At 49.9% G+C, this 25,998-nt stretch overlaps 1 protein-coding gene across 2 annotated transcripts; it reads right to left on the bottom strand.

Moving 5' to 3' along the window:
* Positions 1-32: 32 nt before the first annotated feature.
* Positions 33-24,027, bottom strand: LRRC8A (leucine rich repeat containing 8 VRAC subunit A). Of its 2 annotated transcripts, none has more exons than XM_080927471.1 (4): positions 23,914-24,027; positions 20,994-21,101; positions 4,707-6,874; positions 33-319 (listed from the first exon to the last, which is right to left on the bottom strand). In XM_080927471.1, the coding sequence occupies exons 3-4, from the start codon at positions 6,864-6,866 to the stop codon at positions 44-46; spliced, it is 2,436 nt and encodes an 811-aa protein (XP_080783597.1). In that variant the 5' UTR covers positions 6,867-6,874; positions 20,994-21,101; positions 23,914-24,027; the 3' UTR covers positions 33-43. The 2 variants fall into 2 exon arrangements, with proteins under 2 accessions (XP_080783597.1, XP_080783598.1); XM_080927472.1 differs by lacking the exon at positions 23,914-24,027 and adding an exon at positions 23,303-23,354.
* Positions 24,028-25,998: the final 1,971 nt, after the last annotated feature.

Raw genomic sequence — 25,998 nt, 5'->3', positions numbered from 1 at the left:
TGTGAGGGTGTGCTGAGGCTCTTTCTGCTCCTCCAGGCTGTGCTCAGGCCTGCTCCTTGTCAGCTCTCCAGAGCCGTTCCTTCACCTCAGGTGGCAGTGTGCTGAACAAGTCCTCCTCCACCACCAGGCCACTGCGCTTGAGCAGGGGGCACTCGCCCAGCTCCACGGGCAGGCATTCCAACCGGTTGCCCCGAAGCTCAATCTGCGTCAGGTTGGTCAGCTCACCCACTCTCGAGGGCAGCGACTGCAGCACATTGTTGCCCAGGTGTAGAGCCCGCAGCTTCCGACACTGGAAGAGCTCTGGGGGGAGCGCCTCGATCTGCAGAAGGGAGCAAGCAAAGGGCTAGGGTGAGGTGCATGGCTGAACAGGGCCTTTGGACTTTCCCCACTCACATCAGTTCCTCTGGATCCTGACAATCCTTACTATAGGCCCAACAAACACTCACAGTTACTTGCTCCAGGGAGCCATCATAACTGCCTCCAGGAAGGTCCTACAACATCTCTTGGGCTTTGAGCTCTACCCAATACCTGCCCCTCAGAGGATATATCAACCTGGTAGTTATGCTTAACCCACCTGCTTCCAGGGCCCAGGGCCAGGCTCTTGGTCCTGCCTAGGTTAACAGCAGCTTCTGATTGTAAGGCATCAATTCTGGAAACTAGAGAGAATTCCCTGACAGGAGCCAGAATCCCAACTAGAGCACTTCTCCTTCTAGAACAGGCCTTCCTCGCCTAGGTCAGGTTGGCTAGGGTGCAGGGGCCCAGTACTGCACACTCAGCACGCCTCCTAATTTGCCTACATGGGAAGAACAGACAAGACCATGTGCAGCTTGATCACAAGGTGATCCCACCCTGAGCACAGATACTATTTTGAGTTTTTGTTTTGTTGTTTTATAGATTTTATGTGTTTTTATGTGCCCGAGTCCCTGCCTGCATGTATGTATGTATGTGCAGCCACGTGCATGTCTCATGGAGAGCCAGAAAAGGGCATCAGATCTTCTGGAGCTGGAGTTAACAAACGGTTTTAAGTAGTCATGTGGCTACCGGGAACTAGGCTTAGGTTCTCTGCAACAAGTGCTTACAACCACCAAAGATTTATTTCTTCTGTTATGAGTGCTTGCTTGTGTGTGTGCCTACATACCACATAATGCCTAGTACACACAAAGGTCAAAAGAGGGTGCTAGAGACAGGTGGGAGCTGCCATACAGGTATTTGGAACCGAACTCAAGTCCTTAGCAGGAACAGCAAGCACTGGTAACCGAGAAGCCAGCTTCTCAGACCCTCCCTGTTTTTATATATGTCTGTGTGTTTATGCGTGTGTTAGCCACTCATAAGAGGGTGCCTGAAAAGGTCAGAATAGGGTGCTGAATTCCTTAGAACCACAGTTACAGGTGGTTGTGAGCTGCCTGATGTAGGTGCTGGGAACTGAACTCATGTCCTTTAGAAGAGTCTCAGAGCCACTGAATCATCTGTCTAGCCCCCAGCACAGATGCCGTTAACTCATTCAGTGTTCAAACCCAACAGTGAATGGTCTGTGAGTGTTTGTTTCCCATCCTGAAGTTCAGCAGGTAGGAGGTGGGGCGACAATCTGAGCCTGGTTCAGTAGTGATGTTCTGTGTCTATAAAGCAAGGGACAAATCACAGGGACTGGGTAGAGCTGCAATGTCCACTCTCAGGGACCCTATCACTGTCCTATTTTCCTGCTATGGAGAGGTGGCACACACTGTCTGACATTGCTGCCCATTTTGGTGAGAGGACTCAAGTTTTGCTTCTTGCTGTCAAGAGCCATAGTCTTGTTCTATCAAATACAATACCCTGTTCAAGAACAGGAAGAGGGCTGGAGAGATGGCTCAGTGGTTAAAAGTACTGACTGCTCTTCCAGAGGTCTTAAGTTCAATTCCCAGCACCCACAAGCTGGCTCACAACCATCTGTAATGGAATCTGATGCCCACTTCTGGTGTGTCTGAAGACAGCGACAGTGTGCTCACATACATGAAATAAATAAATAAATCTAAAAAAAAAAAAAAAAAAAGAAAGAAAGAAAAGAACAGGAAGGAAGCCTCTTGCCCTCCTGGGCCGAAGTTTCCCCATTTTTGAAATACAAAGCTTGGACTAGAAATACTCATCTCCAGCATTTCTAAGTCAGAACCTTTTTTCAGTGTTGGACCTGAACTTCATAGGTTCTGGTTCCCAATGAGCAACTTAAGTTTTCTCAGGAGAGAAATGAGTGTGGCTCAGTATCATAACAAAAGATGTCTCCTCCGCAGTGGCCAGGGGTCAGAGATGGGATAAGGTGGCCATAGAGTCTGAAGTCAAGAACAGATGGAATGTGAGTCCTGCAAAACCCAGGGACCAGAGCCTTCCCAGAATAGCCACAATGCTTCCCTGCCCCCAACTCCCCCTGCCACTATCACCACTGCCACCATCCTATGACCTCCTCTACTGATAAAGTCAAGGGTAGTTGGAACGGTTCTAGCCAGTGAGTGGTGGGGTCAGGTCCAAACCTCCAGAGGTCCCTTCTTCAGAGTCCTCTCCTAGAACCTCGCCATCATCACTCTGCCACCAGATACTTCCCAGGCCACAGAGAAAGTGAAAGCACTTTGATAGCTTGGCTCCCTGACATGGGCACACATATCCTTCACCCCTAGCATCCCTAGTCCACCTGGTTTTCAATAAGGACAAGCCTCCACCATACCATGGCTCCTCAACCTTCCTCACCAACCATCTGGAGGCGTCACCTCTGACTTCACACAGCCCAGTCTGCCCTTCCACCAGCCTTGCTGCTGGCCAGTCACAAGCTCTATTCACATCTGTTCTTTCACTGAAGCCCCACACATGAGGAGCCACATGAAAGTTTCAGGACAATCCACTGAGCACCTAACACAGGATGCATAGTTGATCATTCCTCTGAAGACCTCCCTATACCTCCTCTCAGGTCCTGGCTCAGGGTGTAAGAAACCTGAGAACCCCACACTTCCTTCCCAACCAGTGACCCATGACTCTCCCCACACAGGTCCATAGCAGCCTTATTCAATTCAAGCCTCCCACTTCACTGCCCACCCTACTGTAGTCTCTAACCCACGAGGCCCTGCCTGCCTGCCTGTAATTGGTCCAAGCACATTTTTTCCTATAAAAGACATTTGGGTGCTTGTAGGGGTGGAGACAGGATGTGACTAAGCAATGTGCTAAACAGGGTGACAGAGGGTCCCCTTCCTCTGGTACAGGACAACATGCCTCCGCCAGCTCCTTCCCTAAGAGGTGACCTCAGCCAATAGGCATGACACTAATAGGCAAGTCAGATGTGAGAACCTGGGGGTGAGGGACAGGATAAGACAAGGCTGAAAGCTAGCTAGCCCACACCTTCCTGAATCCAACCCAGCACCTGGGGCATAGAGAGTCCATCCCAAGTCCCTAAGGCAACCAGCCTTCTCCAACACTACTTCTTGCGCGCGCGTGTGTGTGTGTGTGTGTGTGTGTGAGCGCGCGTGCGCGCGCACGTGCGCACAAACTTTCCAAACACTGTTTTTCTTCTTCATGGACCTCCAAGTCCTCTCTTCAGAGGCTCCCACTCTAGTGGAAACAACCAGAGTTGGACCACCATCCTTGATCATTCTCAATGTTCATAAAACAAGCCAAATAAAGATTGCCCCAATCCCTCTGACATGGAGGATCCAGGCTGCCAATACTAAAGGTGCCCAAGAACAATGGAAGTACCATTCTGGGCTACGAAGAGGTGAATCCGGAGCTAGACCCACTGCCCTCTATACCTGAGGCTGGCAGAAAGAGCTGCTGGTAGCAGGAAAGTTACACTTGCTGAAGGCCACCACAACCCCCACTCAAGAGGCAGCAGCACCTGCTTACTTTAAGGACCTAATTAATGGAGGCACAGAGGTGGAGGCTGAATTGGCACTCTAGCTCTGTCTCCTGATCCCTAACCTCAGGCTCCCCACTTTTTACAGGAAGACAACCTGTAGGCCTTGAGGACAAGAAAACCTCCTTGCCAGCATCCAGTAGCTGCAGCCTCGTTTTCCCTGACCACAAGCCACAGAGCGCTCTGCCCTCAGCCTGCCCAACTGCCCCATTACCTCTTGGTGGGGGCTTTTCAGCTTCCCCCCCCCCCATACACACACACAGCTGGTACACAGGGACCACCTATAGTTTCCAGGGCGTTGCTTTCCACAATTCTGGCCCTTAATTTCCTTTCCAGAACAGAGGTGTGGATGAGCCCACCCCACCCAAGCCAGACTTTGTTGCTCACCACTCTGCTGCAGAGAGGGAGGGAATGAGCAGTGTTGGAGCTACAGAGACCATCTGGCTTCACCTCAGACAGCAAAACCACCCACAGTTTCTCTTGCTGGGGAAATACAGGCTGGACTCTTGGCTCAAAATGTTGTTGAGAGACAGATATTACAAACTGCAAGGTAAGACCTGCCTCCCATCACCCCATTTCAAAAGAACCTTGGTGTTGGGATTCCTGTGTTATGCACATCCCTGCAACACAGGCCACACCACCCCTTACCGCAGCACAACACTGATCTTCCATGACAAGGACAGACTCTCAGCCTGAGATTCTGACTTGGTAAAGCTGGAATGAGGCCTAGGAGTCTGACTCTGGCACCCTTGCTGGTTCTAGACCACAGGGCTTCTAGAACCTCAGACACTAGTCCTCTGAGCACCCAGAGCAGGCTACCCTGAAGCAGGCCACTTACTCTATTGGCTGTCACAGCCAGGTTCTGGAGGTTCTGCAGGAGGCCAATGTCAGCAGGGAGGAAGGTCAGGTTGTTGTGGCTGAGGTCCAAGTAGCGTAGCTTGCGGCAGTAGAAGAGCTGGGTGGGAATCTTCTCGATTTTGTTGCGGTTCAGGTAGAGTCGCTCGAGGTTGGTGAGGTTGCCGATCTGGATGGGGATGTAGGCAATGTGGTTGTACCACAGCTTAAGGCAGGTGAGGCGGTGCAGATGCTGAAAGCTGATGATCTCCTCAATGGTCTTGAGGTTGTTGTCCTTCAGGTCAATCTCCTGCAGGTTGTGGAGGCTAAAGATGGAGTGAGGGATGCGCTCCAGGTCACAGCGGATCAGCTCTAGCTCCGTCAGGTTAACCATCTTCTTGAGGCTGTTGAGGACGATAAGTTTGGTGCCCTCATTGTTGATGGACAGCTTTTGCAGGTGCACGCCCACATCCGTGACCACCTGCGGCAGCTTGCTCAGGTTGCTTTTGAGCCGCAGCACCTTGAGGCGTTTGAGCTCCCGCAGCCCGTCGATGACGATGTAGCGGTTGTTCTCTGCACTCAGGTTGCCAGTCAAGTGCAGCTCCTCCAGGGTCTTCAGGCTGTAGATCCACAGCGGGATCTCCTTGATGTCAGTGAACTTGATGTGCAGTGCCCGCAGGTTCTCACGCAGGAAGGCCAGGGCCGGAGCCTCGATCTTGGCTGCTGTGTGGTACAGCCACAGCTCCTTGAGGCCTGTGAGCTGGGCAATGCTGGGCGGGATGGTCACATCGGGTATCAGCTCCAGCTTCAGGACCTCTAACTCAACCAGGTCAAACACAGTGTCAGGGATGCCACTGAGCATGAACAGGTGGAGCTCCAGCTTGTCCTGGGCATTCTTGGTGAGCCGCTGGCGCAGCTTGTCCAGCGTCCACTCGTTGTTGAGGTTCAGCTGGCGCAGCTTGTTTTCACTCACCTCGGACAGGAAGACGGCGAAGCGCTTTGAGTAGAGAGGGTCATACTGGTCAATGAGGTGTAACATGAAGGCAAAGTCGTTCTTGACGTCCGGGATGTCACTGTAGCTGCTCTCCTCTCTGATCGACTCAAACGAGTACTTCTTGAGGGAGCGCCGCAGCATCCACCACAGTGTGTACATGCAAATGAGACCATAGAAGATGACCAAGCTGATGTAGAAGGACGCCAAGATCTTGAAGAGGGTGGCCAGAGGGTGGGCACAGCGATAGGTGCGGTAGCCTGTCAGGCTCTCGATGTCCACGGTGCAGTCCACGTCAAACTTGATGTTGTGCACGTAGTAGACAGTGTAGCAGATGATGAGGACGAACTTGATCACCTTGATGATGGTCTGCCGCATGTAGAGCCGGTACACAATGTCCCCCTCCTCCACGTGGGTCCGGAACTTCTTCACCTTCTCAAACAGTGCCTTGGCCTGCTCCCCTTCCTTCTTGTCCAGCACGCCCGTCTCTGATCGGTCCACGATGCCCTGCTCAATCCGTGACTTGGTCCGCTGCAGCATGGGCACAGTGGCCTCCACGTCCTCGCTGACTGTAGATGACTTCTTGTCCATGGAGCCATTCATCTTGCTGAAGGCTGGCTTGGGGTCACTCTCCTCCACCACTGTCTCTGACAGGGCCCGTGTGGTCCACGGTGAATCGAAGCACTTGAGCAGGATAGACACAAAGTGTTCCAGCTTCGAGCTGGTGCGTGGGAACTTGAACCAGAAGTTGCTACAGGCCAGGAAGATGAGGGTGTGCAGGAGCACGAGGTAGGGGAAGTACTTGGCAAACCAATGCAGGCGGTTCTCGTAACATACCGCATCCACATAGTTGTACTGGTGGCGATCTAGGTCATACTTGATACCTGTGGGGCCTGTGTCCAGAGTAGGCAGGACTGTGGTGGAGTTGGGGTAAGTGGGCTCTGGGCTGGAGGCTCCCCAGCCCCGGAAGGAGTCATTGCAGGAGTCTTTGGTGACCCACTTACAAGGTAGGCAGATCATCTTGTCCTGGGTGACTTGCAGTGTCCCCCCAAAAACAGCAATCATCAGCATGACAATGGAGATGTAGTCAGTGAACACATCCCACCATGGCTTCAGGATCCGGTATGCTGGCTGTGTGTCCGCAAAGTAGCGGAGCTCTGTGACCGGAATCATGGTTTAACCTGAAAGGAAACCAGAGAGGGTTTACCACAAGGCAGTCTCACAAGTCTGGACCCAAGGATGAGGGAATATAAACATTTCACCCCTGTCCAAAACGCCATCCTGAGTCAATGTGGTGACACGCACATGTCCTCAGCACTAGGGAGGCAGAGGCCGGGTTCTGAGTTCCAGGCCAGCCAGAGCCACAAAGAGAATTTGTAAAAAAAAAAAAAAAAAACAAAACAAAACAACAAAAACAAACAACAACAAAAACCTACCCAAACCATAGCCCAAGGACCAGCTCCAAGCGCAGCAACCATGACCTGGAGGAACTTCTGCAGTGAGGGAAACCTGGAACTCAATCCTTGTTGTTTGTTTGTGATCTGTTTTTTTTAAGATAGTCTATATAGCCCTGGCTGGCCCAGAACTCTGTAGACCAGGCTACCCTTGAATTTATAAAGATATGCCTGCCTCTGCTCCCAAGTGCTGGGATTAGAGGTATGCACTATCATGCCTGGCAAAACAACTTTTTAAATTACTTTTTAAAAAATATACATATGGCTGTTTGGCCTGCATGTATGGCTATGTACCAGTACAAGTCTGGTACCCACGGAAGCCAGACAGGGCGTCTGATTCCCATGGAACTGAAGTTACAGAAGGTTGTAGCACAATTTAGGTGCTAGGAATTGAACGCAGGTCCTTTGAAAGAGTAGCCAGCATTTCAACTGCTGATCCATATTCCAAAACTCATTCTTTTTTGTTTTTTTAATTTACTTTATGAGTACACTGTTGCTGTCTTCAGACACACCAGAAGAGGGCATCAGATCTCATTATAGATGATTGTGAGCCTCCATGTGGTTGCTGGGATTTGAACTCAGGATCTTTGGAAGAGCAGTTAGTGCTCTTAACCACTAAACCATCTTCCAGCCCCCAAAACTCATTCTTATAAAACAAACTGTGAAGTCTAAAAATCTACAAATGTAGTCAGGTGTGGCAGCACACATCTTTAGTCCCAGCAGAAGCAGCCAAATCTCTGTGTGTTTTAGGCTAGCCCGGTCTACATCGAGTTCTAGACCAGCCAGGGCTACATAGTGAGACTGTCTCTAAAACAAAAGAAACCAAACACATCTCCACATTTATACACAGTAGGTGTAGACAAGGCTATGGAGACAGACAGCAGGTCTAGTGAGGGACTCCTGGGGATAGGGGTGCAAAAAGGAGGTTAGGGGTAATGTTCTGTGGATAATCTGTGGTGTGGGGGAGGAAGCTGTAAACAGCAAGTGAAGAAGAGAGAGCCTCCCAGAGAGCTCATCTGGCTGGGCTGGAAGCCAGGGAAACTGGGTCTAACAGTGGCTTCTGTGGCTCCAGCAGTTAGCCTGGTGTGAGAAACGTTGGACCAGGAGCTGCTTTAGGAAGAACTTGCCTGTGCCACAAACATGAGTGCAAGGGAGTCCCTGGAATCCCTGAACATTCTGCCAAGGAGACTAAGCTTACTCTGCTCTACAGAACTGTAGTGAGTGGGGTATAGGAAGTGTCTATCACCAGTTCACTAGAGAGCATCTGGAAAACTATAAAAGGCATGAGATGAAGGGAAAAACGCGGTCCTGTGTTAACTCAGCTGCCTTCAGCATTTTCACCATCTTCTGGTTCAACATCTGAGATTAGGGTCTTACCTAGTGTTAGGCTGGCCTCAGACTTATCCAGCACATAGCCAGTGATGACCTTAAGCTTCTGGTCCTGTCTGCTCCCTAAGCCACCACACTCAGTATGAGTTGCTAAGAACCAAACCTAAGACTTCCTGTATACTATACAAGGGCTGTATCACCACCACCACCCCTGTTTTAAAAAGTGAAGTTGTGCTTTTACTAAACACCATATGTTCTTAATCAGAATCTAGTTTTCACAGTAATTTTTAGATATTGTGTCAGATAGGTTTCATTCTCTCAGAAGGAGTGGGACAGCCTGCGGAGGGCCCTACTGTATTTTCATACGATGCTGATCATGGCAGTCGTAACAGGCCAAGTGCTCCCAGCCAGTCTCTTATGAGCACCTGTGTGAGGCACAAGTGGTAACAGCTACAGCCCAGGGCAGGCTCCCACACTGGCTCCACCGGACTTGCTCTTGTCTTCTTTAACCTATTTCACAGAAATTTCAGAGATTCAGGGAGGTAAAACACCTGCCCAGTGCCATTTTTTTAAAAATCAAGTATGTCATCAGCCCAGGCCTCCTGGCTCAGCTGAGGCTTTATTGCTCTATGGAGTTTGCCCTCCTCTTGCCTGGGGTCCTAATCACAGGAAGTGCCTAATCACAAGGTGTTGAAGAGACCATCGAAGGTGTTCAGGGTCCACACTCCTGGGTTCCTATTGTTTAGGTCACTTCAGGGCCTGCAGACACTATGAGCTCTCCTGGTGAGGCCAGGATTCTTGGACTAGGATGAGTGCCTATCCACAGGAAGTCCCCAGCCCCCTAATGACCAGCTGGCTCTGTACACCACCCACACTCCTGCAGAGAGGGGCACATGGTGGGGTGGGAAGGGCTGGCTGAATCACACTCTAGCAGGGAACTGCTCAGGGGATCTTTCCTGGCTCCAAGGCCTCATCCAAGGTAGCAAAAAACTGAAGAAAGGGATGGGTAGAGATTTAGGACCGGAGGGAATGATATATCTTGTCCCACTCCTCCAGGAGACTGGTTGAGACAGAGAAACAGTCAATTAGGGTTGGTCAGCTTCTGGCTGTGACTTCCATTCCACAGTACTTCCTTTGATTTCTGGTGGGAAATTCATAGAATATATCCAGTCTCCTGTTGAAAGACAAGCTCAGCAGTGCTGCCCAGCAAAGTCGTGGTCAGGGTTCAAGCGGCAGGTGAAGCAGCCCCAGCTAAGCAGTAATACCCACTAACTCCCTTAGGAAGGAGACACTTCAATCCATTCATGCTATCCACCTGCCCCCACCCCCATCTCAAAGCACATTGTGGGTTCTATGTAGCCCTTAGCTAGGCTCTGTGAGGGTAATGAACACATTCAAAGTGTACCCCACTTCAGGCCAGAGTGTGGGCTGATCCCAGGGCTGAGAGGGAAGAGAACTGAAGCCCAGAGGAGGCCTGGGCCTGAGAGTCACTTGTGTAGAGGACTATCCCTTAATGGCAGGCATATACTTGTGCAGTTTGAGCTGGCATGATCTACTACCCTCCTCCACCTCCTTCGGCCAGAAGCTAGATGCTTCTTTAGCACAGCAGTCATTAGCACACAGTGAGTAACAAACACAGAGGCACTCTCAAAAGAGCCAGGGTGGAGGTGGGCAGGGCTGGGTGTGGATCTGGGTGTGGTAAGCCAGCAGTTTCAGGTGGATGTGGCTTGGGTAGAGCCAGCAGGGTGACCCCTCCCACTTCCTGCCTCAGGGAGGGACTGGAGTCACAGGGAGTTGTGAGGTGCAGCACCCTTGAGCAGCCCAGGGAGCAAGGAGAGAACACTCACACTTGGAACAACTTTCCATGAAGAGGCTAGAACAGGGCCCAGTCTAGAATCCACTGTGCTTCCCATGGCTTTTTCGGCTGGCTTTGAGATATGATAACTACCGTAAGTAAATAACCATGGTGCCACTCCTGTGTCTGCCCAGTTCTGTGGCTCAGGTGTCTCCACTATCAACTGCACAACAGAAACTTAAGTGTCTACCCATCTCCATAGACCTCATGGTTCTAAGTCTCTTTGGGATCACACATCACTGCCCTGCTTAAGAAGAGGACACTGGAGTAAGAGGCAATTGCAAGCCACCTGATATGGGAACCAAATTCTGATCCTCTGGGAAAGGAGCAAGAGCCTTAACTGACTGCAGGCGGTCTTGCCTCTCTGTCTGGAGGAGAGCAGAGACTGAAGGAGATATGCTTATGTCTGTGTAGTGTAAAATACGGGTCAAGGACCTGAAAAGCAAGTGACAGAACCCAGTCTACTGCCCTACTTTGCACCCTACCCCAGATCATTCAGCAGGGCCTGGACCCTGGGACCACTGTCATCACCACAGACACTCCGTCCTGACCGTGCCTTCCCTACCATAGTCAGACTACCATTAAATATGGTGGGACCAAGGCCCTGAGCTCTTCAGAGGAGCAACGACTGGGGCCAGGCTGCCTCTCTTGCTCTCTAGGACAGTGAGCTAGGCAGGTGGCTTTCCCTTTCTGAGCCCTGACTCCTTCCTGACAGAGTGCCAGGTTCTAGGCCAGAGCCTGGAGATGGGAGTGAGGGGAGGGGAACAAAAAGATGCCCACCCAGAGTAATGAGCCTTCCAGGACTTCCTGCTGAAAGGAAAGAATGTGGGCGCAGTCATAGGGGAGATGAACAGGACACTAGGTTGAGAGATAGGGTCCAGCACACAGTAGGTGGGCAAACGGCCAGTGGAATGGGAACTGAAAATGGACTGGCCCAGAGCACTAAAGGATGAGGATGTGCTCCTCTGCACCCACCACAACAAGGCTCTCCATGGGAGAAACGGAGGCAGAGACCAGCCTGGAGAAATGGCTCAGCAGTAAGAGAACTGGCTGCTCTTCCAGATGCCTGGGTTTAATTCCCAGCACCAACAGGGCAACTCACACTGACTGTAACTCCAGTTCCAGGAGATCTGATAACCTAATGTAGACATACATGTTGTCAAAACACCAATGCACATAAAATAAAAATAAATCAATTTTAGAAACAAACAAAACTTTTTATGGAGCCCATGGTCATGGCTCAACAAGTACGTGGCCAAGCCCTGGGTTCCATTCTGAGCACACAAAAAAAAAAGAAAAAGAAAAAAAGGAGGAGAAGGAGAAGAAGAAAATCAGAGCATAAGACCCAAAATAAATTACAGCCTTGAAGAAGGAGAGGGGGCAGCTGGCACTCAGGGGCGCTGTGTGGCTTTGAGATGGAAGTTCAGAGGCATTAGGGAAATGGGTCAGGTGAGTTCTCTGCCCCAAGAGATGAAGGTTTTGGAGACTCTCCTAAATGAAGCACAGGATGGAAGGGTGTGAAATGGGCTACAGAAGGCGGAAGACGCTGTGCCTTGCCACACTACACCCACTGCTTTTCTTTTGTTTGTAAGAAAGGGTCTCACATAATCCAAGTTGGCCTGCAAACTGCTATGTAGCTGAGGGTAACCTTCAACTACTGATCCTCCTGTCTCCACCTCTCCAGTGCTGAACAATAGGCAGCTACCATTACACCCAGTTTACATAGTACTGGGGATCAAGCCCAGAGCCTCATTTGTGCCAGGCAAGCCCTCTACCCACCGAGTTACATTCCCCAGGCCCTTTTGTTCTTCCAGAAAGATGAATCAATGTCCTCTAGAGGCTATGTCCCAGACCTGGAGGGCGAGTATGGTGGGAGATATCTCAAGATGCTCACAAGTGGGCAAGAGATGCCTGAGGAGAGAGAGAAAAGGCAGGGAATCCTGTATAACATGGACCATTTGGGGCTCATCCCAGGCCCCTGTACAAAGTCTGGGGTGTGGAAAGGTGGAATGAGTTTTTCAAGCAGACTGAACTGAAAAAACAAAGGTAGGCCAGTGCCTGTTCAAACTGCAGGACAGACACAGCTCAGGAGTTCTCATACAGTAGGTACAAGACCTGGGAACCAAGCGCCTGCTGTGGGGAGACACATAAAATATTTGTTACACGATCAGAGGAAGAAATACTATACAGCAAATAAAAGAGCATTTGTGCAAAAACACTAGACACAGGACAGATTCAAAGTCTGCTAACTGTGTGACCCTGGTAACAAGAGGACGCCTGCTCTTGCTACTCTTTCTCACTCCAAGTCGACCTCTTTTTATTATATGCATGTTATAATCAAGAATTAAGGGGAAACAGTTCATTCTCATTCAGTTCACTCATTTATTTGCAGTGGAGTATGTGTGGATGTCAGAGGTCAACCTCTAAGCCTTGGTCTCTCCTACCATGAGGATGTGGATACTGAAGTCAGGCCAGCCTTGGCAACAGCACCGTGCCTGCTGAGCTGCCTGCTGCGGGCCCTGCAGTCCTCTCTCCTGTTGACTTCTCTTTTGCAAGACTTTCAGAGATGATATTTTTAACCAGCAGGCTGGGGGGATTTGAGAGGAAGATGGCAACTCCATGTTTGAAGAGGCTCTTGTACATGTAGTGCATGACTTCCCTGCCCTTCAATAAACATGTCTGTGAGCGTGGCGCCACTGAGCTTTGTTGCCAGACATGTTAAGACTGTCTCTCTCTGGTACTGAGAATTGACCCTCACAAGTCCTAGGTGAGCACCCTGCACTGACCTACCTCCCAGCCTGAGCATTTCCAAGCTTTGTTTCAGTTTTTTGTGTTTTTAAGATTTCTTTACTTATGTATTTTATGTATATGAACGCTCCATCTTCATGCACACAAGAGGAAATCAAATTCCATCACAAATGATTCTGAGCCACCCACCATGTGGTTGCTGGGAATTAAATTCTTTGCAAGAACAGCCAGGATTTTTACCTGCTGAGCCATCTCTCCAGCACCCTTGCTTCAGGTCTTTAATTTCCTAGAATCTATTGCTGTGACACTTGTGACACTTGAGGCTGGCACAGCTTTGAGGCCTTGTTCTTTCCCCCTGAAGCTGCAGAAGTAATACTGTCACATGTGACATTCCCAGATCCACAGACTGCCCGTCTGTCCTGTCAGATCTGGGACTCCTGTGTGGAAGGAGAGGACGGAACTCTGATGCAACCTTGACACTTTCCTGTGCACCTCAGCTACTTCATTACACAAAGGTCGCCCAGGGCTGGTTCTGTCCTGTTCTCACACTTGTCAAGGCCTAACAGGCAGCAGTGGCTGCTATACTGGTTACCATGGTAGTGAGCACTCCCCCTTCTTCCAACCTGTACACTCTCTGCACCAAAACACTATCCCACAGATGAACTCAGGACAGCTCTATCCTTGCCAGATCCTGCCTCATCCCCAGACACACAGAAATGTATTCTATACAAGCCACACATGGGAGCAGAAGGGTCAAATAAGCAACCCAGAGAGCCCCTGCTCTCCCCTAGGTGGCTGTAGACAGATGAAGATGAAGACTAGGAGACAAATGAGTTCAAATTCATCTCCAGCATGAAATATTCTTGTGGCCCAAGCACATAATTTAACCCAAATGTCTGTTGTTACTGCTCTGTAATAGGAATGCTTCCGTTCACAAATCTGCATACAATGACGCAGATAATGTCCCAGCCTAAATAAGAAGCTGCTGACAAGGATGAGGAGTGTGATCCCCAAAAGCAGCCAGTCAAGATATGGCCACTGCTGCAGGGTGACACTAACAGCAGTTCCAAGGGGTCAAATTCAACAAGAAGCAAGTCTCCAGAGAGTGGGCTGCGTGACGGGGACAAGGTTTCTGTTTGCAAGAGGAACCTTCCTCAGGTAGAGGAGGTAACTACCGTACAGGGCGGAATGCACCCACCGCCCCTGCTGTCCAGAAACCTGAGGCACCAGCCTGTGCTCAGACAGTCATCAGTTTAAAAAACAAAACAAGGCTGGAGAGATGGCTCAGTGGTTAAGAGCACTGATTGCTCTTCCTGAGGTCCTGAGTTCAATTCCCAGCAACCACATGGGGGCTCACAACCATCTGTAATAAGATCTGATGCCCTTATCTGGTATGTCTGAAGACAGCTACAGTGTTCTTATATATAATAAATAAATCTTTAAAAAAATAAAACAAAACCCCTCATTACTACATGTATGACAAAGCACATAAACTTCATAAGATTAAGTCAGAGGATAAGTAGGAACATGGGCCTGTCTCTTCTGTATCTTGCAATTTACATATCATGTACTTTTAAATTGGAAACACACATAAGAAAAAGCTCTTCAGCCTTGTATGACTGCTGGGGATTGTAACTGAACCACGGACCAGATGCTACACCGTGAGGAAAGGTTAGCCCTGTGCTCCCCCACCCTGTAACACTGCACAGCCATACTAACTCTAATCTAAGGGGGCACCTCTCAGGCAGGAAGAGCTTGAAGAGGGAAGTACCATTCAGCCATGTCTCCTCTGCTACCTCAACTGTAAGGTGGGACTGTGGCTGTCCAGAGTGTCACTGTAAGAACTGAGGACAAGATATGCTACACCTGTTTGAAACCTAGCATGGCCCAGAACTCAACCTGCCATCCCAGAAGAGCCTCCCATAGTTCTGTGCTTCCAGGGCTCAGGAAAGGCCACTAGAGCCAGTATTCAGGCATTGTGTCCCATCTTCAGGGCCTCCCTTTTCCATCCTCCCTCCTTTCCTCACCGTCTTCTCTTTCCTCAAGAGCAGTCTATGTTGCTCAGGTTGCTCCAAAGCCCTGGGATGAACTATTCTCCGGCCTCTGATACCTGAGCAGCTGACTTACAGTGGCGTACACTGCTTCTACTTTCCTGTTGATGCTTCTTTTTCAAAAATGTTTTTATTATATTTATATGACTACGCTGTAGCTGTTTTCAGACACACCAAAAGAGGGCATAGAATCCCATTAAAGATAGTTGTGAGCCACCATGTGGTTGCTGGGAATTGAACGCAGGACCTCTGGAAGAGCAGTCAGTGCTCTTAACCGCTGAGCCATCTCTCCAGCCCCTGTTGATGCTTCCCAAACACACACACACACACACACACACCGATTACATGCTGCTCCTACCATCTGGAGAAAGACAACCAAAGCATGCATGCTCAGAGACTCAGGTAGCTCCTACACCTGGGCTACAGGCCCTCTGAGCAGCAGAGCATGCAGAGCAAGAGCCCTTTATTGAAGCACAAACAGAACCTAAGGGAAATCTTCCCTGCAAGCAGAGGGAGGCTGTCCCTCTAAAATGCTCCTGGGGAAGGGAAAGGGCTGGTCCTTAGAGGCCCTGTGAGACACTGAGTGGCTAGCTATGCCTCATGGGCTCAGGCCTATGAATCTGCCCCAGGGTTTATGCTTCCTCACATACTAGGCCAGGAGGTGGGAGAAGGCCTCATCCTCTTGTGGTACACAGCCCCCAAAGCCCAGCTGAAATGAGTAATGAAATGAAATGGGCTAGGGATTTACCCTGCAGAGGAAGACACTCCCTCACCTCCTGAGAAACAGTTCAGGAGAGATGGCAGGCCAGAGCAGGAGGGTTAAAGTATCTGAACTGCTTTGGCACTAAGGAAGGGCTTCCCAAACAGGTCTGTCCTCTGCAAACCCATAGGGGTGTGGCTGCGTTCTGGTGACACGTCCTGGACTATCCCCACTGGTCCCCGGAATCTAGTATACAGCTCAGCTGCTGAAGCTTAGCCCCAGCCACTGCCCTTGCTATGTGCCCAGTACTTCTTGCCCCTTAGCTTCCAACATCATAGCAAACTGCTTGGCAGCTCCCAAGCTCACCAGTGAGTGACTTGGAAACCATCTCATCTGTAAAATGTTAGTTTCTTTTGGAGGGCTGCAGTGGGGACTGAATGAAGGAGTTCCCAAAAAGATTTTGGATCATTTCTATGCAATAAAAATGTTTACTATAGTGATTATTAGGGGTTGTTTAAGATGTTGCCCTATTCTCAGAACAGAAGGACTGGAAGTCCTTTATAACATGAAGAGCTTGAGGTCCAGAGAGTGAACTGACTTCATGTTACAGGACCTGGTGGCAAAATAGACCTAGATCTGACTTGCCACCGTGCCAAGCAGTTCCTAAGACAACAAGACTCCTCAGTCTTGCTGTGTCCACAGTCCCTTTGAGATGCTTCTTAGGAAGAACTTCCTCTTGACAAGGCATAAACAGAAATGTGGCCTTTGTAAGCAGGTCATACTTAGGAGCCTCTAGTATTTCAGGGGTTAAAAAAACTGGAGCCCAGGTACAAACAGGGAGCAAAGTAGCCTTAAAGACTGTCATGACCTGCAGTGAGCACCTACTGTGTCTTCTGAAATTGGTTAAAGTAGGTATAGGCACCCTGGACAGGCTGTAGACACATCTGCTGTGGGTTCAGAACGAGGTGCTGGCCTGCATAAGCAAGCAAGAGAACCCAGCTAAAAGCAAGATGTCTATCCACTCCCCAAACGAGAACCCAAGGTGCACCCGAGCGGTGCACATGCGTTATGCTGACTGTCAGAGAGGGCACAGGTTTGGAAGATGCACCTCCAAGGTGCGTGGCATGAAACGATGGAATTTAAAGCCACTTTTACTCTAATGGGAGTGTAAGGCTGTAATGCAGCAAGCAATCTAATTTTGAGATTTCAAGTTCTCAAGAGACAGAAAGAACTTACCAGAAGAGCCCAGAACTTAGTCCCATGACTCTTTCACAAGAGGAGTTAAAGCCAATCACACACACACACACACACACACACACACACACACACACACACACAGAGAGAGAGAGAGAGAGAGAGAGAGAGAGAGAGAGAGAGAGAGAGAGAAGACATACATTACACAAAGACAGACAGACAGACAGACAGACAAAAATCCATCCTGGTTCTGGAGGAAGCTCCACTCTACTCCCTCCTGGCTTCACTCACTAACAGCTGGGTGGAGCTAAGAGTGGCTTTCTGGTCAGTGTCCCCAGTATAGTCTTCAAGATCACCAACCTGACCACATAGGAAACTTCTGCCACATGCAGACTCCTGGGCGCAATTCTCCTGATCTGACTCCAGGTCTGGGGCCAGGGTCAGTGGGCACCACATTATAGATACTCTGAAACTGTCCTCAAAGTAAAGAGATAGAGAAGAGCTTAGAGGGTGGAGTAGATGGAGCATGGGTTGCCAAGCCACTTGCTGCAGTTTCAGACCTGGTGTTGTGTTGCCACTTGCAACTTGAGGCAAGTGACCACACCTTCTAAGCCTTGGTCTCTTTGTCTGTCTGATGGTAAAATGACAGACACCACATACATGACTGGAGTAGAAGTGAATGCGGTGACCAGACAGGCTTCTTAGCACCAAGGATGTTCCTAGAGAATAGGGTGTTGGGAAGGAGGAGGGCTCTAGCCATCAGCTACTCAGGGGCCAGCTCACATCTCTGAGAAGCAGGGAGACTGTAAGGAAAGGGCAGAGAAAGAAATGGAATGAAAGCTGGGGAGGGCCTAGGAGAGCAATGCAGTTCAGTGGGCACCAAGAGTTCAGAGAGAACATAGATCTTGCCAGACAACACTGACTCCAGCTGTCAGGCTTGACCTGCCTCACTATAAAACCCGTTGATGCTGGGTATGGAGGTGCTCGCCTGCAATCCAGCACTTGGGAGGTAGACGCAGGAGCAACAGGAGTTCAAGGCCAGCCTAGGCTATATTAGATCCCATTTTTTAAAAAAAACGTGCTGATATGGGGCTGGAAGGATAGCTTGGTGGTGAAGAGCACTGACTGCTCTTCCAGGTCCTGAGTTCAATTCCCAGCACGCACATGGTGGCTCACAACCATCTGTAATAGGATCTGATGCCCTCTTCTGGTGTCTAAAGAGAGTGACAGTGTACTCATATACATAAAATAAATCTTAAAAAAAAAAAAATGCTGAGGGCTGGAGAGATGGCTCAGCGGTTAAGAGCACTGACTGCTCTTCCAGAGACCTTGAGTTCAATTCCCAGCACCCACATGGTGACTCACAACCTTCTGTAACATGATCTGGCGCCCTCTTCTGGTGTGTCTAAAAACACAATAGCATACTCATACATAAAATAAAGAGAAAAATAGTCACAAAAAACTATAAACAAAACAAAAAATGCTGATATTTAATTGTTCCAAAGTGGCTTTGTAGACTCAAACAACTGGTAAGCCCTTTTCTTGTCTTCTAACACATGGGATTTCTGTCTGAAACTCTCTCTGCAACCAATACAAAACTGACCTGGAGGTACTGTAAAAACAGTCAGCTCTAACTTATGACTTAAGTGTCTGTACAGGACAGACTCAGGCATGTTGATCAACCTAATTCCACTCAAATGTCACACTTCTCCCTGACCTGTACCTGAACCCTAGCTCAGGCAGACAGCAGAGGCCAAAGTTGGCAGGTTACACCTCAGGCCAGCATGATGGACTCTCTATACTGTTTACAAGCTCAGAAGGAATTCCCATCTCACACAGGCACTTCCTCTGGCTTCCGGTCCTCCACTGCCCAGCAAGGCAGGCTTCAGCTTAGCCCTCCTCTCCCCAGGGACAGAGTTCCTCAACGACCAACAGGAAGCTCCCACAGGGCAGGGCAGTCACTGCTGACCTTGTTCCCATAAACAAAAGAGCATGACAGCAGCACACACCAAACCTTTTCCACCTCCCTCTCTGAAGTTAATGCCCCACACAGCCAGAAAGGCCTAGCAGGGCCCCAGGGGTGCTGCAGCAGGAATGTGCCTTCTAACTGCCAGCCTCAGCAGCCTGTCTGAATCAGTCCTGGGAAAGAGCTCCAGACACTGGCTGCCGTTCCAAGAAACAAGAGAGCTAAAAAGCAGGTAGCCCTAAAGTGGCCTGACTTTTATGAAGTAAGCATCAAAGAGGGGTGTGTGTGTGTGTGTGTGTGTGTGTGTGTGTGTGTGTGTGTGTGTGTGTGTATGTGTTTGTGTGTGTGTGTAGGAGGGGTGTGTGTGTGTGTGTGTGTTTGTGTGTGTGTGTATGAGGGGTGTGTGTGTGTGTGTGTGTGTGTGTGTGTGTGTGTTGGTCTGTCTGCCTGTCTGTCTCCTTTTATCCCAGTCTCTGAAGACGGGATCAGGACTTTTCCTTCTCTGATGTTAAAATCTAAACAATATATTTCCAGCTCTCTATTGGCTGAGATAAGAGGATCAAGAGTTTGAAACCAGGGCTAAAGAGATGGCTCAGAAGTTAGAATACTTATTGCTCTTGGAGAAGACCCAGGTTCAATTCCCAACACACATGGCAGCTCACAATTGTCTCTAACTGCAGTTCAAGGGAATCTGAAGCTGTCTTCTGACTTTCAAGGACACCAGACACACCTATAGTATAGGTATATAGTATAGTGCACAGACATACATGTAGGCAAAACATTCATTATTCATACACATAATGAAATAAAACTAGAGAAGAGGGGCTGGAGAGGTGGCTCAGCAGTTAAGAGCACTGTCTGCTCTTCCAGAGGACCCAGGTTCAATACCACATAGCAGTTCACAACTGTCTGTCTGTAACTCCTATTCCAGGGGATCTGACACCCTCACACAGACATGCCTGCAGTCAAGTCACCAATGTACATAAAGATAAATACATTTTTAAAAAACTAGAGAAGGTGGAGGAAGAGGAGGAGGAAAATAAGTAGTAGTAGTAGGTACTGCTGTTTGAGACTAGCCCAGGAGTAGTCAGCCTAGGCTACATAGATGTTGAAAGGAATAGACACCACCCCAGCTAAAATAAACTTTGCCTCAAAAAGCAAAGAAAAGGAAAAGTGTACAATGTATAGGAACATATCTGCAAGAGATCCGTATGTGACCATGTAAATGTGAGGCTGCTCCCCTCATGCTCAGGAGCACGCTTTCAAGGCTCTGACGGTTCCCACAACAGTCACAGAGTTCTCTAACTTCACAATGTGTCACAGGCAGCATTTCTAGCTATCCACACCAATGAGATCTGCAGGGAGGAAGAGGTGGTGGTGACAGTCACATGTCCCTCTCTTTAGAGCCTTTTTGAGAACTGGTGTGGAGAAGGCACTAAGCAGAGTGTGTCTCAGAGAGTACTGCCTAGAGCTGGCCTAAAGGACGGCAGGATCATTTGCCAAAGCTTGGGCAGAGGTCTCTGTCCAGTGCTGACCCTCGTACAAGCTGAAGCAACATGCTAAATTGCCACGAAGAAAGGTGAGGCCGTGGATTGAACTCGGCGCTGACAACTTTGTCTGGGTCTGGTCCAGTGTTCTTGTCTCAGTCCCAGCTTTTCCTGATGGGATGCAGGAGGCCCCAGCATTACCCCAGAATGGTGTTGTGTGCCTATAATCCCAGGACTGGGAGATTGAAGCAGGAAGATCAGGAGTTCAAGGCCAACCTCAGATACACACTGAGTTTTGGGAAGTAACTTAAAGGTAGAATGCTTGTCTATCTAACACATGTGAGGCCCTGGGCTTAACCTGTATTACTGAAATAGAACCCACAATACCAAAGCAGAGGGAGCAGGCACCACTCAGATGCCCTGGATCCTAAACAGGTCAAAGGACTATAAAAATGGAGGTGCTATCATGCTATCTACCTGGGAGAGGCAGTACAGAAAGTCTGGCGAGAGCCTTACCCTGAGATGGCTCTGCTATCTTTGTGTTGGCTGTTGGTGTTGAAGCTGGTCCCTGTCTGGATGCACAGGGTCCTGACATTCCTTTTGCTCCATGGACGCTGCTGCTGCCTATGAGAAAGTGAGAGCTGGAGTCAATAGACATTTGTGCCTCTCAAAGACACTTACATTGTTCACAGACATTTTTACAGAACCTGGAGTAAGTAACAGAGCCTACACCGGGCTCTAGAGCAACAGGAGCTAGCAAAAGGATGCCTGCCCCACACATCCCGGTTCTCCAAAGAGTCCCCAAGGCAGCTTTTTCAATCTGGAGGCAAAGCTCTGCTAGGGACTCAGGTTTAGCCCTAGAGCCAGACCAATGTTGTTATTACAGTTTTTTAGAAGAACAGGTATCTGGCAACCCCTGGGTTCGAGGAGTGAAAGGATCCAGGCAAGAGGCAGAGGAAAAGAGGCGGACAAGATGCTGTAAGCTACTCTTTGGTCACAGTTAGTCCTGGGGGTGGGAAATGGAAAGAGAGGACTGACAAGGGCTGAGCCAGGCCAGGCAAGAAGTTTCACTGAAACATAAAGACATACTCTCCACAGTGAACAAGTGCTCAACTACTTACCGACAGGCACCAGGCTCTGCACTGCTTACCAAAGATAAGGAGGCTGAATGAAAGGCAAGTGTGGCACCACTCCAGACTTGGAAGAAAGCAACAGTAGCCTGAGATGGGAGTGTGGCCCAGCTATGAGGGAGTTAAGAGCACTATAGCAGTATTTAATTAGGAAGGAAGCAGCAGACAGCAGAACCTGGAGGGGGGTGTCTAGGCAGGGTTAAGAAGCAGCTGTCACACTTGTGGAGATGTAGGCCAAACTCAGTCCCCAAAGCACAGGAAGACAAGACAGACAGGCTGTATGTGACCATGCAGCAAAGCACCAGAGTCAAGAGGGTACAGAGGCCATCCAGTCCACCTCTGCCCCACCCTCTGTCGCAGACAGGACTGGAACACTGCTGGTGCTGGACAGTCATTTGCCCACTTCGCAGCCATGGCGGAGGTAGGACTCTGGACTCACTGACTCTTCTAGTCCCTTCTTGAAGAACATGTATCCCTGACAGCCTGCTCAATAACCCAAGACCCCCTCTTCTCTCCTCTGGTCGGCCTCAGGACCACTGCAGTCTATATTTACTTAACGTCTGCACTTATTCCTCCTGACTTATTGGGAGGTCTTTGCTGGTCAGCCTGTGCTTCAGTGTCTCTGTATAAAAACCTGGACTCATCTACAGTCTCAGAACAGTGAGCTGGGAACAGTCTGGTTTCAGGCAGCAAGCTGGGATTCTGCCCCATTAGGATGGCCCTCAGAAGCCCACACCCTGCATAGAGACCACTCAAATTTGCAAGGAAACTTCATCCTAACAAATGTGCCTTTGGCACAGAGAACAAGTGTATGAGGCTGAATCCTGGGGGTGGGAGGTGTCAAACGCTTCTCTGGTCCCTGCTTTTGTACAACATCCCCCAAAACAAAGTGGAGCTTCAGACCCCAGGAAGGCTCCAGGAAGTTGTCCTCCAGCACCGCTCACCTGTCCTTGCCTGCCCATGACAGCTGGAGAAGCCTGACCTTCATCAAGGGAACAGCAGTATGAGCCAGCACCCCCATTCTCTTACCACAATGGCCAACTTATTCTTCCTGCACTGTCTGTCTGTCTGTCTGCAAGTGGGTCTGCTTCAGAGGGCATAACACCGATGGTAGAATTAAAGGGACCACTGACACACTTGCAAGGTAGGAAAAGACCTTGTAGCCTCTGGCTACTCATTTCTGCCTCCAAAATTAACACAAGCTTCCCCTGTCCTCACACACACACTCTCTCTCTCCCGTCTACGCTTCATCCTTAAAACTGCCCTAGTTGGGGCCGGGGAAGAGGAGGCCGTCCAAGTGTAGCTGTCCTAGAACTACCTCTATGTCAGCCCAGTTCCCATCAGGAAAAGGCTAACACAAACTCACTGTGTCCTTCCCAAAAGGACAGCAGTTGCACCAAGCAGAACCAGCCCTTCTTGATTCACTCCAGTCCAGAGGAAGGAGAGGAATCCTTACCAAGGCAGGTTCAAGAACTCAAGTCTCAAACAGAGGTTAGAGGCCCTCGTCTTTACCCAGCACTCAGGAAACAGACAGCTCCATGAACTCGAGGCCAGCCAGACTGGTTTACATAAAGAGTTCGAGGACAGTCAAGGCTATATAGTTGAGACACTGTCCCAAAACACAAACCCCCAACCCCTGCCATCGTCAGCCCGGGCTCTCCGCTGTTCTTTCAGCTTGGGATCGTCTTTGCTGACCTCCAGATCACCAACAACATCCTATATCTGCCACTCCTGCCCAAGAGATGCACGAAACAGGGACAGAACCAAACGGACTTTTATATCAGGAGTCGGTCGTTCGGGGACCCTCGGCCTGAGGTCCCAAAAAGCCAATGCTACCATCCTCATAGCAGGGGACAGCCCCGGAGATCAGGAAGAGGGAGTGGTCCAGGGAAAGAAACCGGCGCCGGGAAGCCCAAGGCCAAGAACTGAAAGAACTGGTCAGGGAGCTGTCAAGAAACCCCCGGGTGGAACCTCTGGGAAGGGGGCGCCTGCGCAGAGGGGCGCGGATCTGTGGGGGACCAGCGCGGCAAGTGCGGCCTGGGGAGCGCAGCGGAAACTCGGCAGAGAGGCGCGCGCGGAAACAGGGTGCCCGGGAGGGGGCTCGCGCGCCGCTGCACGGCCTGGAGGGTGGAGTCCCGAGCCGGCGCCCGCGGGAGTCGGGGCGGAGCGGAGCCGAACGCAGGGCCAGGGTGGCCGGCGCCCCCGGACAAGCGAGAGCCTCCCAGAACTTGAGGGGGCGGAGCGCGCGTCCCAGTGGGTTCCGTGAGGTGACAGCGCGCGTCTCATCTCCCACCCGACCCACTCACCTGGGCTCGCCGCTCGCAGCCGCCCAGCAAGCAGCCCCGGCCCTCCACCACCCAGTCCGGCCACCGGCCGCCGCGCTCCTCCGGCGCCTCCTTTTGTTTGTCCCTCACTGCACCACTCTGCCTCCCCCGCCCCGGAAGTGACGTCACGGCCGGGCGCACCCGCGGCAGTCCGGTCGTCGCCATATTTGTTAAGGAAAAAGCGTAAGGCCGCTTCACCCTGTTCCCTCCCACGCGCCTGCGTCAACTCACTTTGAGGCGGAAGTAACGGAACACAGTTCAGCCCCCTTAAAGGGACAGGGATCCCTGCAACCTAAGGGATGCTTTACTCCCGGAAGAGCTGCGAAGTGACCCAAACCGACGCAAGTATCCTCTGACCTCATTTGTTCTGGTTCCGATCGCTATTGGGCCAGCGTCCTCACACTTTTAGTGCTGCTCGGTAGCTGACTAGCTGCGCAGAAAATGCAGGTACCTGCAAATGTGCTCTGCTGATAACCGACGCGCGCTCCCACACGTCCTGCTTGCGACGGTTGTCCCTGAAAAGCTACAGAATTCCGAGTTAACTGAATGGCTACTCCGCCGCCGCTGCAATAAATACAGTTGAACTGAATTAAAAGGTTTATTTGGGGATTAGTCGCTCCCGTGCGAGTTTACTGTCTCTCACTAGAAGGTCTTTGAAGTCGACCGACTGGACTGGATTAGGAAGTTTTTGTATCAGACGGGAGAGAGGCAGTGCCGTGATTGATAAGGTACTGGAGTTTTGCTGAAGTTAGGGAGTCCCGTAGGTGTATCCTGAGTCCAGTGGTCACTTTGGAACTAAGTGTTCTGCACCGGCTTTTTGTAAGCGCAGGCTTCTGGCGGGAATCTCTTTGTCGGGTTCCCCGGCTTCTGCTAGCGCTGGCTTCTGGCTGGAGAGAAAAAGTTGGCGGAGTGAGTGAGGGGGATTTTTTTAAAAATCCAGAAACCTCCAGCCTAACATTAACAGTGAATTCTGAGCTGAGAAGAGGGTGAAACCACATCTTCAGAACCACACCTCCAGGTCTAACTGTAGTAATCCTTAGGTTGGGAAATTGTTCAGCCATTAAAACAAAGTGTTCCATGTACTCAGTACGGGACGACTTCCAGTAGCTTAAGTGAAAGAAGAAAGGCAGGGAGGACAGCAATTTTTGTGGATTTGGGTATTAGTGGTGTGTACCAGCTGACTAATATGATACACGTGCTGTACAGATTACTCTTCCCTCACTGAATGATCCCCGCCCCCTTTTGCACTGACAGGACCTCTGGAATTGCAGTCAATGCTCTTAACCCCTGAGCCATCTCTCCAGTCCTTTAATCTTAAATTTATATAAAGACAAAGGGGGATCTGAGTCTATTTTTCCACCTACTAAGGTATATTTAGTTTCAAACTTTAATAATAATAATAATTTCAATTTCAAATATAATGCTTTTTTTTCTGTTGCCAAAAAAACCATTTTGCCCTAGGAAAGATACATCCTGCTAGTCACTAAAAGGACCCAGAGTTAGAGTTGGGGCACGGTTTTGCTTTTATCTTCCAAGGAGAAGAAAAACATCCAAACGAGGAATCCAGACCCCACTGGACAAGAGAAACATCTAAAGAAAAATGATGGATCATCAAGAAAAGTATTCCGAAGAAAAGGAGCAAAACAGGAAACCTGTATGCCAATCCTTCTTCATGGGAACAGCTCTGAGACTGGCGGAGACATGAATGTATATGCACAGTCAATCAATCTTGTTAGCTACAGAGTTCCGGGGTCCTTTCGTATGGCATGGATGGAGATTTGTATTACAGCTGGGTTACACAGTCCAAACAGACTTAGAAAGTTTGACGCCTTGTGCCTGCCTTGTGTGCACTGCACAATCCACACGTGTATTAATGCAGAGATGTATAATACCTTTAAAAGTGTGTGTGTTTTCAGAGCAAAATGACCAGACACCAACAAAAACAAGACAAGCAGCCCAGGTGATCCAGCCTCAGACTGCCTTAGTTGCTTCCTCGAAAATCTACATACAGAGCAAATTCAAAATGACTAGCTAAGATTGTCCAGCCTCACCTCACAGTGTTTCAGC

The sequence above is a fragment of the Micromys minutus genome (genome assembly GCF_963924665.1).
Source record: "Micromys minutus genome assembly, chromosome: 13".
Taxonomy (NCBI): Eukaryota; Metazoa; Chordata; class Mammalia; order Rodentia; family Muridae; genus Micromys; species Micromys minutus.
This window is presented reverse-complemented; position numbering and strand designations above follow the sequence as displayed.